The 14,892-nt window shown below is 37.8% G+C and overlaps 1 protein-coding gene across 2 annotated transcripts in view; it reads left to right on the top strand.

Annotated features, from left to right (window-relative positions):
• The window catches only part of Nudcd1 (NudC domain containing 1), a 68,733-nt gene that overhangs the window by 39,695 nt on the left and 14,146 nt on the right, over nt 1–14,892 (top strand). For both annotated transcript variants that reach the window (XM_046464723.2, XM_046464722.2), the window contains exon 8: nt 335–460. In XM_046464723.2, coding sequence (XP_046320679.1) covers nt 335–460 — 126 coding nt within the window. The remainder of the gene's footprint in view (nt 1–334; nt 461–14,892) is intronic.

Here is a 14,892-nt window from a genome sequence, read left to right as displayed (position 1 = left end):
ATAGAATTTTCAGTACTTATGATAATACTTGTTTTGTTTTCTATTTGATATTTTTAATTTTCATATATAGAGATTTGAATTCTTTTATATCTTCCATATGTCTACATGATTGTGTTTTCCTTTACATTTTTGAGTACATAGAACTTGTTTATAATAGCTGTTTTAATGTCCTTCTGTGCTGACTCCATCATTCTGTCATCTCTGTGGCTATTTTTATTGGTTATGTATTTGAAATTAGTTTTAATTATTGCTATAATCACAACATTTCTAAGGGTGAGTAAATGCATTTCCTTACTGTTGTTTTTGACTTATTTATTTCATTTTATGATCTAAGAATCCAAATCCAGATAAAGAAAAACCTCCTTGTAATGCTCAAGAGTTAGAAGAATGTGACATTTTTTTTGAAGAGAGTTCCAGTTTATGCAGATTTGATGGCAGTACATTAAAAACTACTCATGTGGTAAGTTCTTATAATAGTGTTTCAAAAATTTTCTAAATAAGTAGAGAAGTTACTCAGATGATAATTAAATGACCAAATAAGTATTTTGCAAAAGTAGCTTGATTATCAGTTAATGACTGTGCTATTAAAGTTGTACCAAATATTTATGCTTAAATCCCATCATTCTATAAAGTAGCATTGTTCCACAACACTAAATCTAATAAAACAGCGTTTCATTTTTTTGGTACTAAAGTGTGTTGATATTTTTCAATTGGCTTTTTTTCTGTACCAGTGTTTTATATACAGTTGTGACTCTATAATGCATAACTTTATATCTTCTTTTTTCATTGAACATTAGGACATAAACATTTCATGGTTTTTCTATCCCTTGTTAAATAGTTGGATTGTTTGTCCTATAATATTGTTGTTGGGAGGGTAGGTATATAACTTTTTAACTGCATTATTCATGAAGCTGCTAAAATAATTCCTTTGTTATATGAAGCTTTTCTATATTCATGAATATTTATCTAATGAAGAGTTAACAGAAATCAAATTCATGAATCATTGACTGAGTGTCTGACGAACTGAGTTCAGTTTTAATCTCATCAGTAATGTTTTTGGTTATTGCCTGTTTCTCTGCATCTTTACCTGCACCTTCAGTTTAGCTGTAGAGATGGTTCTCATAAAATCAACTCTAATCTGATCTTTACTAATTGGTATGCAAGACACAGCAGATTTTGTTTTAATATGAGTATTTTTTAAAACTGTTGACTGTTCATATATTAACTATTCTTTTGTGAGCAACTTTTTTATTTGACTTAGTGTTTCTTTGAATCATGTGGCCTGTTTTAAACTTGGAAAAATCCTTCTTTATCAATATTTAATTTTTTTCTTTTTTTCCCATTTTGGAATATTTTTATTATTCAACTCCTTAAATTGTGTTTTTTTCTTTCTTTCTCTCTTTGGTGTATCTCAAATATGTCACAAGTAAGTATTTTCCCTTGAGAATTACATTCTGTTTAAAAGCTTTGAGAATATTGCATCAGTACTACAGAATATTGCCTGGAGTGAGTCAGTACAATCACGATTTCAGCATTTGGTCGTCTGCTTTGATCTAGATTTTTAAGTTTTAAAACTTATGAGATATTTATGCTTAGGGGAATCTTGAGTCATTAGATCATACTACACACTCAAGTGTATATTACAGAGTTGATTTTGTGAGAACCATCTCTACAGCTAATCAGTGGCTGATTTGGAGCTACACATAAAGAAATTACTCTTATTACCAAATCTAGAAATGATGGGGCTTTAGGACACTCAGTCTAAGCAGAAGCAACAGAGTCAAGGGAATAACTTGTACTTTTGTTATTCTGTTTTTAGAACTCTTTGAGTCTTTGTTATAGTGCTTAAAGGCTCAAATGTTAAGAAATGTTTGCCAGATTTGGTCTGTTGTCTCTATCTTATAGAGAATTGGGGGAAAGTGTATTTTAGCAGAATTCATGGAACCAATTAAAATAGGAACTTGATTTACTTAATGTAAATTTCCCCCACCTTCTTAGAGGTTAAAAGAAAATCTCTTAACTGTTCCTCTTATTTACTTTACCTCCCTTGTTGTTGTATTTGTTTTGGTTACTTAACAGTTGTCTTTAATGGCTGGGAATTATTCTCAAAATTGAGTTGTAAAATTGAGCATTTCTAGATCTTGCTTAGCAGTGGCACGGGACCAATGACTAGGCCAAGGTGCTATTGAAGCTATACCAAAATTAAGTATTGATTTTATAGTTAATTTTTATCCCTGCGTTGCCCTGCCTCCCATCACCCTATAACACTAGTAAGTTCTAAAAAGCATGTGGACAGCATCTTGCTCATCACAGGATCCCCAAAGTTTATGATTCACAAGTGTTTAATAAATATTTTTAGACTGATTTCTTGGTAGCAATCATGAAAATTTAAAAAAAAAAAAAAAAAGCTTCAGGTCATCTTTGCTTTTAAGAAATTGACTTTTACCTTTCAGTCTGCCTTAATACTCAGTGTCTCTTCTAACTGAAGAGTGAAGTGTTTGGGGGAATATGGTAATGACCAATCTGGGTACTGATGCAAAGCCAGATAATGAAAGCTGTTTAGATTTCCTAGGAATTTTGCTTCCTGGATGTTGTTTATTTCCAACATATTCCATAGATGATGCCCTTAATTGTGAGCAAATGAGGGCCATCACAGTTCTCTTCTCTTTAATGCCTAGAGTTAAATTTTAGAAAATCCCTCTCAAGGTGTGACTTGATAGAAGATTCTTAATTCTGATTCATTGAACCTTATATGTTTTTGTAATGAAGAATCTGGCTTCTCCTCCTAAAGTTATAATCCTAAAAGCTGTAACTTCTAGTTATTATTTTTTGCCTAACTTTTATATGGAAAGCACCTGATCTTAGGTGTCATAATCTATTTTCTTTTAAGATTTCAACAATTTGTAATATGTATTTCAAAATACCAATCTTGCAAAGCTTGTGATACAGTGGGCTTAATTTTAAAACAAATTTTAAAACATTTTGGTATTTTTCAGCACCCCCAACAATTCAGGTATATAAGGTGATAAAATGCTCATATATTTTAAACTTGTAAAATGTGGACAATACTTTTTTTAATCTTGTTACTAGGGATTAAACCCAGAAATGCTTAATCACTGATCCACATCCCCAGCCCTTCATACTTTTCATTTTGAGACAGGTCCTTGCTAATTTGCTGAGACTGGCCTCAAACTTGGCTCTCCTCTGCCTCAGCTCCCAAATCACTGGGATTACCAGTGTGTACCACCACGCCTGGCTTCATACATGTTTAAGCATGTATGAAATGTTGACAGCTTCCATTTTGTACAGTATTCTTCATAGTATGTAAATATGGGTATAAATTAAAATATGATTTAATAATATGGTGGTATGCTTTATTTTTAATAAAATGAAGTTGTACTATAAAATAGACTCAATAAAATATAAAGTTAGGTTCTCTGTGAATTTTAATTCATTTTAGTACTGCTAAATAGTATTGATTACTAGTTTAATGTTATGTTGGTTACTGAGAGACCTCCAATTAATCTCATTTCCTGTGTTCGATCATGTTACTTAAAACCAAGGAGTCACAGAGAACCAAAATAAAACCTTTATTGATGAGCAATTATAATACAAGGCTTAGTAGATCTTCTCACTGTACCCTGGAATTTAGCAGCTTTCACCATAATTACACAATGCCAAACCAACTCTTACTGCCCCAGGAGTTGTCCCTGGAGGGCCCTCAAGTGCCTTAGAGGAAAAAGTAATAGAATTGAGCAGAACATGACCAGATTTTTCCAACCAGTTGTGATTTCACTCCTTGGGGATTTATAAAAGCTAGGTTATTATCAGTAGCTAATCTGCTGAGTGTCATGTGGAAACATCAAAAGTTTGGAAGAAGTATAAATATATAATAAACAAAGACAGTCCTTCCAACCTTGAAAAAACCTTGGGTTTGTAGAAGTAGCTGTATTTAATCTCCATTTTATAGATATATTAGGCCAAGCTGAGATGAAGTTTATATGAGATTACTCATAGAACCAATATTAGAAGCTAAACTATGGGCTTCCAATATGTTTTGCTATAATTTTCCCTAAACACTGGTATCATAACTTTGAAAATTGGAAATCCTAAGCTACTATATTCAGTACCTACTTTTGAATAAAATGTGATCTGAATTTGAAATGTGAATGATAGACTTCTGTGATAAACAGGTTATGTTTTCAGAAAATTCAAAGATTATACAGTCCCCCATTACACCATAACGCTCAGAGACAAAGTTTGATGAAACCTTTCTTGTATTCTGTACATACTTTGAAATTTTTTAATCACAGTTAAATCTGGTTTCATTTGCTAGAGCTGCCTTAGCAAAGTATCATTAACTGGGTGGCTTAAACTATTGTATACTACAGGTCTGAGATCAAGGTGTTAGAAGTGTTAGTTTCTTCTAAAGACTCCCTCAATGGCATGGTTTTCTCTCTGTTTCTGCATCCTAATCGCTTATAAAGGACAACAGACAATAGTCCTGTTGGATTAGGGTCTACCTAAATCACCTCATTTTAACTTTTTTAAGTTGCTATTCCAAACTACAGTCACATTCTCAGATAGTAGAGATTAGGAATTCCACATATGAATTTGAGGAGATAAAACTCAGTTCATTACCATATCCTTCACTTGGATTTTAACAGTTGTTAACGTTTTGCAAATTTTTCTTTTTCTTTTTTTTTTTTTTTTTACTTTTTTAAAGCAGAAACAGTAACAAGTTAAAGAAACTGTTCCCTTACCCATACTATTTCATATATATATATATATATATATATATATATATATATATATATATATACTAAAACTGAAGGCCTTTTTTATGTAGTGATAATAAAATTAATGAAATTTAACATCAGTACATTTATTATCTAATATAGATTTAAACTTGAATTTTACCAATTGACCAAATAATGTTCTAAAGTAAAGTTTTTCCCCCTACACATGATCTAATCCTATGAACATACTGCATTTAATTGTTTTGTTGTTGTTGTTTGTACCAGGGATTGAATCTAGGGTGCTTAACCACTGAGCCACATCGCAGCCCTTTTTAAATATTTTATTTAGAGATAGGGCCTTGCTATTTTATTTTGTGCCTTTTATGTCTTGTTTTGAATTTTTTCCTCATCAGATTCAGTGCATTTTTTCCCCAAAATACTATGCATTATGCAAGTGATTGTTTCTTTCCCAGTGTATCACATTAGGAGGATCTTGGCATCACTTTCTCCTGTTTTGTGTTGTAAAATTTGATTAGAGTAAAAAGAACTTGGTAGCTATCACTTAAAGTTATTATCTTCTCCTTTGAATTAATAAAAAGTACTCGGTGTGAAGATCAGAGTAACCCTTTTGAAGGGTTAAGTAGATAATGTCATTTTCCTATTCTCATCTTCCCTGTAGTGGGTTCCTGTATGTTACATTAGAAATAATGACTAGTGTCTTTACCATGGTCTTACAAGCAGTCTTCAAATTTTGACTCACTCTGTGTTACATTTTAAATTGAGATTTAACACATGTACATCAGATGCAGCAATGGTGTATTCATATATGTATATAGGAAAGTTATGTCAGATTCATTCCACTGTTTTTCCTATTCCTCTCACCCTTCAATTCCCTCCCCTTTGTCTTATCCACTGAACTTCTATCCCCACCCCCCTTGTTGTGGATTGGCATCCACATATCAGAAAGAACATTCTGCCTTTAGTTTTTTGGGGGACTGGCTTATTTCACTCCATTTACCAGTGAGTGTTATGAAGTCATTCTTCTTTGTTGCTGAGTAATGTTCCATTGCATGTGTATATACACCACTATTTCTTTAGCCATTTATCTGTTGATGGGCATCGAGGTTGGCTCCATAGCTTAGCTATTGTGAATTGAACTGCCATAAACATTGGTGTGGCTATGTCACTGTAGTGTGCTTATTTTAAATCCTTTGGCTATATACCAAAGAGTGGGATAACTGGGTCAAATGGTGGTTCCATTCCAAGTTTCCAAGGAATCTCCATACTACTTTCCCGAGTGGTTACACCAATTTGCAGTCCTACCAGCAATGTATGAGTGTATCTTTTTTACCCCACATCCTCAACGACATTTACTGTTATTTGTATTCTAGATAATTGCTATTCTGACTAATGTGAAATTTCAGTGTAATTTTATTTTATTTTTTTTTTAATTTTTTATTGTTGGCTGTTCAAAACATTACATAGTTCTTGATATATCATATTTCACAATTTGATTCAAGTGGGTTATGAGCTCCCATTTTTACCCCATATACAGATTGCAGAATCACATCAGTTACACATCCATTGATTTACATATAGCCATACTAGTGTCTGTTGTATTCTGCTGCCTTTCCTATCCTCTACTATCCACCCTCCCCTCCCCTCCCCTCCCCTCTTCTCTCTCTGCCCCCTCTACTGACATTCGTTTGTCCCCCTTATATTATTTTTCCCCTTCCCCTCACTTCCTCTTGTATGTACTTTTGTATAACTCTGAGGGTCTCCTTCCATTTCCATGCATTTTCCCTTCTCTCTCCCTTTCCCTCCCACCTCTCATCCCTGTTTAATGTTAATCTTCTTCTCATGCTCTTCGACCCTACTCTGTTCTTAGTTACTCTCCTTATATCAGAGAAGACATTTGGCATTTGTTTTTTAGGGATTGGCTAGCTTCACTTAGCATAATCTGCTCTAATGCCATCCATTTCCCGGTAAGTTCTATGATTTTGTCATTTTTTAATGCAGAGTAATATTCCATTGTGTATAAATGCCACATTTTTTTTATCCATTCATCCATTGAAGGGCATCTAGGTTGGTTCCACAGTCTAGCTATTGTGAATTGTGCTGCTATGAACATCGATGTAGCACTGTCCCTGTAGCATGCTCTTTTTAGGTCTTTAGGGGATAGACCGAGAAGGGGAATAGCTGGGTCAAATGGTGGCTCCATTCCCAGCTTTCCAAGAAATCTCCATACTGCTTTCCAAATTGGCTGCACCAATCTGCAGTCCCACCAGCAATGTACAAGTGTACCCTTTTCCCCACATCCTCGCCAGCACTTGTTGTTGTTTGACTTCATAATGGCTGCCAATCTAACTGGAGTGAGATGGTATCTTAGGGTGGTTTTGATTTGCATTTCTCTGACAGCTAGAGATGGTGAGCATTTTTTCATGTACTTGTTGATTGATTGTATGTCCTCCTCTGAGAAGTGTCTGTTCAGGTCCTTGGCCCATTTGTTGATTGGGTTGTTTGTTCTCTTATTGTCTAATTTTTTGAGTTCTTTGTATACTCTGGATATTAGGGCTCTATCTGAAGTGTGAGGAGTAAAGATTTGTTCCCAGGATGTAGGCTCTCTATTTACCTCTCTTATTGTATCTTTTGCTGAGAAAAAACTTTTTAGTTTGAGTAAGTCCCATTTGTTGATTCTAGTTATTAACTTTTGTGCTATGGGTGTCCTATTGAGGAATTTGGAGCCCGACCCCACAGTATGTAGATCGTAGCCAACTTTTTCTTCTATCATATGGCATGTCTCTGATTTGATATCAAGCTCCTTGATCCATTTTGAATTAACTTTTGTGCATGGCGAGAGAAAGGGATTCAGTTTCATTTTGTTGCATATGGATTTCCAGTTTTCCCAGCACCATTTGTTGAAGATGCTATCCTTCCTCCGTTGCATGCTTTTAGCCCCTTTATCAAATATAAGGTAGTTGTAGTTTTGTGGATTGGTTTCTGTGTCCTCTATTCTGTACCATTGGTCCACCCGCCTGTTTTGGTACCAGTACCATGCTGTTTTTGTTACTATTGCTCTGTAGTATAGTTTGAAGTCTGGTATCGCTATACCGCCTGATTCACACTTCCTGCTTAGCATTGTTTTTGCTATTCTGGGTCTTTTATTTTTCCATATGAATTTCATGATTGCTTTCTCTATTTCTACAAGAAATGCCGTTGGGATTTTGATTGGCATTGCATTAAACCTATAGAGAACTTTTGGTAATATCGCCATTTTGATGATGTTAGTTCTGCCTATCCATGAACAGGGTATATTTTTCCATCTTCTAAGATCTTCTTCTATTTCTCTCTTTAGGGTTCTGTAGTTTTCATTGTATAAGTCTTTCACCTCTTTTGGTAGGTTGATTCCCAAGTATTTTATTTTTTTTGAAGATATTGTGAATGGAGTGGTTGTCCTCATTTCCATTTCAGAGGATTTGTCGCTGATATACAGGAATGCCTTTGATTTATGCGTGTTGATTTTATATCCTGCCACTTTGCTGAATTCATTTATTAGCCAATAGTTTCTTTGTAGACCCTTTTGGGTCTCCTAGGTATAGAATCATGTCATCTGCAAATAGTGATAATTTAAGTTCTTCTTTTCCTATTTTGATGCCTTTAATTTCTTTCGTCTGTCTAATTGCTCTGGCCAGTGTTTCGAGAACTATGTTGAACAGAAGTGGTGAGAGAGGGCATCGCTGTCTTGTTCCAGATTTTAGAGGGAATGCCTTCAATTTTTCTCCATTCAAAATGATGCTAGCCTGAGGCTTAGCATAGATTGCTTTTACAATATTGAGGTATGTTCCTGTTATCCCTAGTTTTTCTAGAGTTTTGAACATAAAGGGATGCTGTACTTTGTCGAATGCTTTTTCCGCATCTATTGAGATGATCATATGGTTCTTATTTTTAAGTCTATTGATGTGGTGAATAACATTTATTGATTTCCGTATATTGAACCAGCTTTGCATCCCAGGGATGAATCCTACTTGATCATGGTGCACAATTTTTTTGATATGTTTTTGTATCCGACTGGCCAGAATTTTATTGAGGATTTTTGCATCTAGGTTCATTAGAGATATTGGTCTGTAGTTTTCTTTCTTTGAAGTGTCTTTGTCTGATTTAGGTATCAGGGTGATGTTGGCCTCGTAGAATGAATTTGGAAGTTCTCCCTCTTTTTCTATTTCCCGAAGTAGCTTGAAAAGTATTGGTATTAGTTCCTCTTTAAAGGTTTTGTAAAACTCTGCTGTATACCCATCCGGTCCTGGGCTTTTCTTAGTTGGTAGTCTTTTGATGGTTTCTTCTATTTCCTCAATTGACATTGGTCTGTTTAGGTTTTCTATATCCTCCTGACTCAATCTAGGCAGATCATATGACTTAAGAAATTTATCTATGCCTTCACTATCTTCTAATTTATTGGAGTATAAGGATTCAAAATAATTTCTGATTATCTTCTGTATTTCTGAAGTGTCTGTTGTGATATTGCCTTTTTCATCCCGTATGCTAGTAATTTGAGTTCTCTCTCTTCTTCTCTTCGCTAGCATGGCTAAGGGTCTGTCGATTTTGTTTATTTTTTCAAAGAACCAACTTTTAGTTTTGTCAATTTTTTCAATTGTTTCTTTTGTTTCGATTTCATTAATTTCAGCTCTGATTTTAATTATTTCTTGCCTTCTACTTCTTTTGCTGTTGTTTTGCTCTTCTTTTTCTAGGATTTTGAGATGAAGTATGAGATCATTTATTTGTTGGTTTTTTCTTTTTTTAAGGAATGAACTCCAAGCAATGAATTTTCCTCTTAGAACTGCTTTCAATGTGTCCCATAGATTCCGATATGTTGTGTCTGTGTTTTCATTTATCTCTAAGAATTTTTTAATTTCCTCCTTGATGTCTTCTATAACCCATTGATCATTCAGTAACCTATTGTTCATTCTCCAAGTGATGTATTCTTTTTCCTTCCTTCTTTTATCGTTGATTTTCAGTTTCATTCCATTATGATCAGATAAGATGCATGGTATTATCTCTACTCCTTTATATTGTCTAAGAGTTGCCCTGTGACATAATATATGATCTATTTTTGAAAAGGATCCATGTGCTGCTGAGAAAAAAGTGTAACTGCTTGATGTTGGGTGGTATATTCTATATATGTCAATTAAGTCTAGGTTATTAATTGTGTTATTGAGTTCTATAGTTTCCTTATTCAACTTTTGTTTGGAAGATCTGTCCAGTGGCGAGAGAGGTGTGTTGAAGTCGCCCATGATTATTGTATGGTGGTCTATTAGACTCTTGAACTTGAGAAGAGTTTGTTTGATGAACATAGCTGCACCATTGTTTGGGGCATATATATTTATGATTCTTATGTCTTGTTGGTGTAAGGTTCCCTTGAGCAGTATGTAGTGTCCCTCTTTATCCCTTTTGATTAACTTTGGCTTGAAATCTATTTTATTTGATATGAGTATGGACACTCCTGCTTGTTTCCGAAGTCCATATGAGTGATATGATTTTTCCCAACCTTTCACCTTCAGCCTATGTATGTCTTTTCCTATCAAATGCGTCTCCTGTAGGCAGCATATTGTTGGGTCTTGTTTTGTGATCCATTCTACTAGCCTGTGTCTCTTAATTGGTGAGTTTAAGCCATTAACATTTAGGGTTATTATTGAGATATGGGTTGTTCTTCCAGCCATATTTGTTTATTTCTGTTACTAAACATGGTTTGTTTTCCTCTTTGATTATTTCCCCCCCCTTTACTGTCCTACCTCCCACTGTTGGTTTTCATTGTTATTTTCCATTTCCTCTTCCTGTAATGTTTTGCCGAGGATGTTTTGAAGAGATGGTTTTCTAGCTGCGAATTCTTTAAACTTTTGTTTATCGTGGAAGGTTTTAATTTCATCTTCCATCCTGAAGCTTAATTTCACTGGATACACAATTCTTGGTTGGAACCCATTTTCTTTCAGTGTTTGAAATATGTTATTCCAGGATCTTCTAGCTTTCAGAGTCTGTGTTGAAAGATCAGCTGTTATCCTGATTGGCTTACCCCTAAATGTAATCTGCTTCCTTTCTCTTGTAGCTTTTAAAATTCTCTCCTTATTCTGTATGTTGGGCATCTTCATTATAATGTGTCTAGGTGTGGATCTCTTATGATTTTGCACATTCGGCGTCCTGTAGGCTTCTAGGATTTGGGATTCTGTCTCATTCTTCAAGTCTGGGAAGTTTTCGTATTATTTCATTGAATAGACTACTCATTCCTTTGGTTTGGAGCTCTGTACCTTCCTGTATCCCAATGACTCTTAAGTTTGGTCTCTTAATGTTATCCCATATTTCTTGGATGTTCTGCTCATGGTTTCTTAACAGTCTTGCTGAGCTGTCTATGTTCTTTTCCAGTTGAAATACTTTGTCTTCATTGTCTGATGTTCTATCTTCTAAGTGTTCTACTCTGCTGGTAGTATTCTCCATTGAGTTTTTAAGTTGGCTTATTGCTTCCTGCATTTCTAGGATTTCTGTTTGTTTGTTTTTTATAACCTCTATCTCCCTGTATAGTTGATCCTTTGCTTCCTGGATTTGTTTGTGTAATTCATTGTCGAAGTGATCTTTCATTGTCTGATTTTGCTGTCTAATGTCTTCCTTGATACTCCAGATCATCTGAAGCATGTATATCCTGAATTCTTTATCTGACATTCCATCTGCTGCAGCTGTTACCTCTTCTAAAGTTGCGTTGACCTGCATTGCTTGTGGTCCTTTCTTTCCTTGTCTTTTCATACTGCTTGCGTTTCTTTCTGCTTGGTGAAACTGTTGTGTTTTTGAAATGTTTTTTTCTCCTATATATTTATATTGCTCTTGTATAGTTGAAAAGTCTCCCTTGCAGGGTCGGGCGGCGGTCTGCCTACCTTGCAGGCGCGGGCGGCGGCTCTGCTCTCTCCTTACTCCAATTGGGGTGTCGTGACTGCCACGCCAGCAGGTCACTGGGCCTGTTCCGGGCGTGGGCGGTGGCTCTGTTCTGCCCCTACTCCAATTGGGGTGACGAGTGTACCACGCCAGCAGGCCACCGGGCCTGATCCGCCGGTCGGTTGCAGGTCTGCCTACCCTGCAGGCGCGGCGGCGGCTCTGCTCTGCCCCTACTCCAAATGGGGTGACGTGTCTGTCGCACCGGCAGGTCACTGGGCCTGTCCCGCTGGTCGGTCGCAGGTCTGCCCACCTTTCGGGCACGGGTGGCGGCTCTGCTCTGCCCCTACTCCAATTGGGGTGTCGTGACTACCACGCCGGCAGGTCGCTGGGCCTGTTCCTGGCACGGGCGGCGACTCTGCTCTGCCCCTACTCCAATTGGGGTGACGTGTGTACCACGCCGGCAGGCTCCTGGGCCTGATCCTCCGGTCTGTCGCAGGTCTGCCTACTTTGCAGGCGCGGGCGGCGGCTCTGCCCTGCCCCTCCTACCACGCCTGCGGACCACTGGGCCTGATCTGCAGGTTGGTCGCAGGTCTGCTCTCCCTGCGGGCACGGGTGGCGGTTCCGCTCCGCCCCCACTCCAATTGGGGTCACATGACCACCACACCGGCGGGGCCTGATCCGGGCGCAGGCGAAGGCTCTGCTCTGCCCCTACTCCAGTTGGGGTGACGTGTGTACCACGCTGGCAGGCCGCTGGGCCTGACCCGCCAGTCTGTCACAGGTCTGCTTACCTTGCAGGCGCGGGCGGCGGCTCTGCCCTGCCCCTCCTACCACGCCCGTGTACCACTGGGTCGTGGGTCTGCCCACCTTGTGGGCGCGGGTGGCGGCTCCGCTCCGCCCCCTCTCCAATTGGGGTCACGCGATCACCACGCTGGCGAGCCGCTGGGCCTGCTCCGGGCACGGGCGGCGGCCCAGCTCCTCCCCTCTGGCTCGACGACAAATTGAGAGAGACTCGGGTGTGTGTGCCTCACCCTCCCTACCAGGAGACCAACTGTTTCTGTCGCCGCTGGTATTGATGAAGTTCTCTCCTCCGCTGCTTTCTGATGACATCAGATCTCTGCCATGTTGGTATCCTATGCGAATGGCAGCATTTCGTTCCCTTTGCCGGGTAACCAAAGCAACGGGTGAGTCCTGACCGGCCCTCAGGAGGACCCGGACCGAGAAGCAGTTTCCGCGGGCTCCTTAGCCCTGGGCCAGAGCAGTTCTGGGAGCCGGAACTCGGCTGCTCCGTGCTGATAAGAGCAGGCTCCAAGAAGCAGTTTCCAGGGGCTCCTTAGCCCTGGGCCTGGGCAGTTCCGGGAGCCGGAACTCGGCCGCTCCATGCTCGGTGTATGCTCTGATAAGAGCAGGCTCCAAGAAGCACTCAGGCACTGAGCCTGAGTGATCTGTCTGCAAGCCGCAGGCAAATGGCAGCCTGAAATTACCTGTTCTATGGCTGAATGAGCTGTGGTCAGTCGAAAACTGGGATGGTGATGTCAGCTCTCCAATATGGTGGCCGCTGGCCTCCTCTGTGGTCTGACCGGTGTGGAGAACCGAAATGGACTGCTTCCTTCCCCGTCTCGAACCCAGAATTCAGCATTGAGTACGGTGCTTGCACGGCTGGCAGAAACTGTAGCGCTGTATCCCTGCGTCGCTATCTCGTTTCCCAGCGCGCACTGCAGACTCTAGCCGCCTGGACGCAATATCTTTATTTTTTTACATTTATGTGGTGCTGAGGATCAAACCCAGTGCCTCATGAATGCTAGGCGAGCATGCTACCACTGAGCCACCACCCCAGTCCCGAATTGTTTTAATTTTTATTTATCGTGGAAGGTATTTATTTCATCCTCAGCTCTGAAGCTTAATTTTGCTGGGTACAGTATTCTTAGTTGGCATTCATTTTCTTTCAGTGCTTGGTAAACCTAGCTTATAAAGTCTGGGTTGAAAAATCAGCTTATATCTAGATTGGTTTATCTCTAGATGTGAAAAGCTGTTTATCTTTTCTTGGTCTCATGCCATGGAGCAGCTTGGAAAGTAGCCTCCTTTTTTCTGCCATCTTTTGAGTGCTCAAAAAAACCTTAGACATTAATTTTGGACCCAAAATGCATGAATAACTTTTCTATACAAGTTAACTGTCAAAACTAGAATACAAACATTTTATAGTATGTGGATTACCATATCTGAAGTAGTCCCTAATCAGGGATACACACTGATGGTTGCTTAATAGTTATCTAAAGTGGTTTTCAGGAACACAGTGATGAACGTGGATTTGGAAGCACATATGAGTTTAAATTATAGCCACTACTTACTAGCTTAACTTAAACCTCAAACCTCTCAATTTCTTGATATTAAATTTCTTCTACTATAGAATGAGATCATAGTCCTAATTCTCAGGTAGTGAAGGTTAAATACGGTAGCAAATACCGATCTGCTCAATACTTCATACATACTCAGTATGGAATTAATAATATTAACAATACATCCTATGTGTAGAGTATGAATTTGGAATTAAAACTTTCAATCTTGTTGGAATTTCAAGAAGTACTTTACTTCTGAATAGATAAACTGAAAAATAATATTAAGAAAAAGGTTTTAATTTTGTAGTAGCTGTGATTAAAGGTTGTTTAAATGTCTTCACTTTGACATTTAATCTTCAGAAGTCTTTAATTACTAGGTGTTCCACAAAGAGAATTAAGAAACAATCAAGTGACTACTTGAAATGCATGTTCCAAATTTTCTCTAGAGAATATTTACTCTAATTGTAGTCTTCATTGGTATTTCAAAGATAAATATGACCTTTTCTACAATAAACATGGAAATAGAATAAATAAGAAATTATATTTTTTATTTTCGAAAGGTCTTATGAACTTAAAAGTTGCTTTTCTTTTTAAGCAATGCAGTATTTATTTGGCATTGACAACACATGAATTTTTGAAATAGTTAACTTTTTCCATTTAAATACCAAAACTACATTTAAAGCCCTTCTTCCCCACTTGGAATTTTTAAAAAAAATTTTTACCCAATATTTATGTAGAGCATTCTGAAGAGAAAGTAACATTTTATGATTCTTGAGTATTATCATCAGTATGAACCCGTTAGCATGCTGTGTATTTCTATAGTAATACCTTTAGAGGCATTTGAAGTAAAGGGAATTCTTTGCCCTTGTAACCTACACCATTTTAAAAACTCGTTTGCTGGTGGTACT

Source organism: Marmota monax, unplaced genomic scaffold, assembly GCF_021218885.2.
Source record: "Marmota monax isolate L192 unplaced genomic scaffold, Marmota_monax_Labrador192_F-V1.1 WCK01_AAM20220418_F8-fsc00003, whole genome shotgun sequence".
Taxonomy (NCBI): Eukaryota; Metazoa; Chordata; class Mammalia; order Rodentia; family Sciuridae; genus Marmota; species Marmota monax.
The sequence above is the reverse complement of the archived record's forward strand: the minus strand, read 5'-3'. Positions and strand labels throughout refer to the sequence as shown.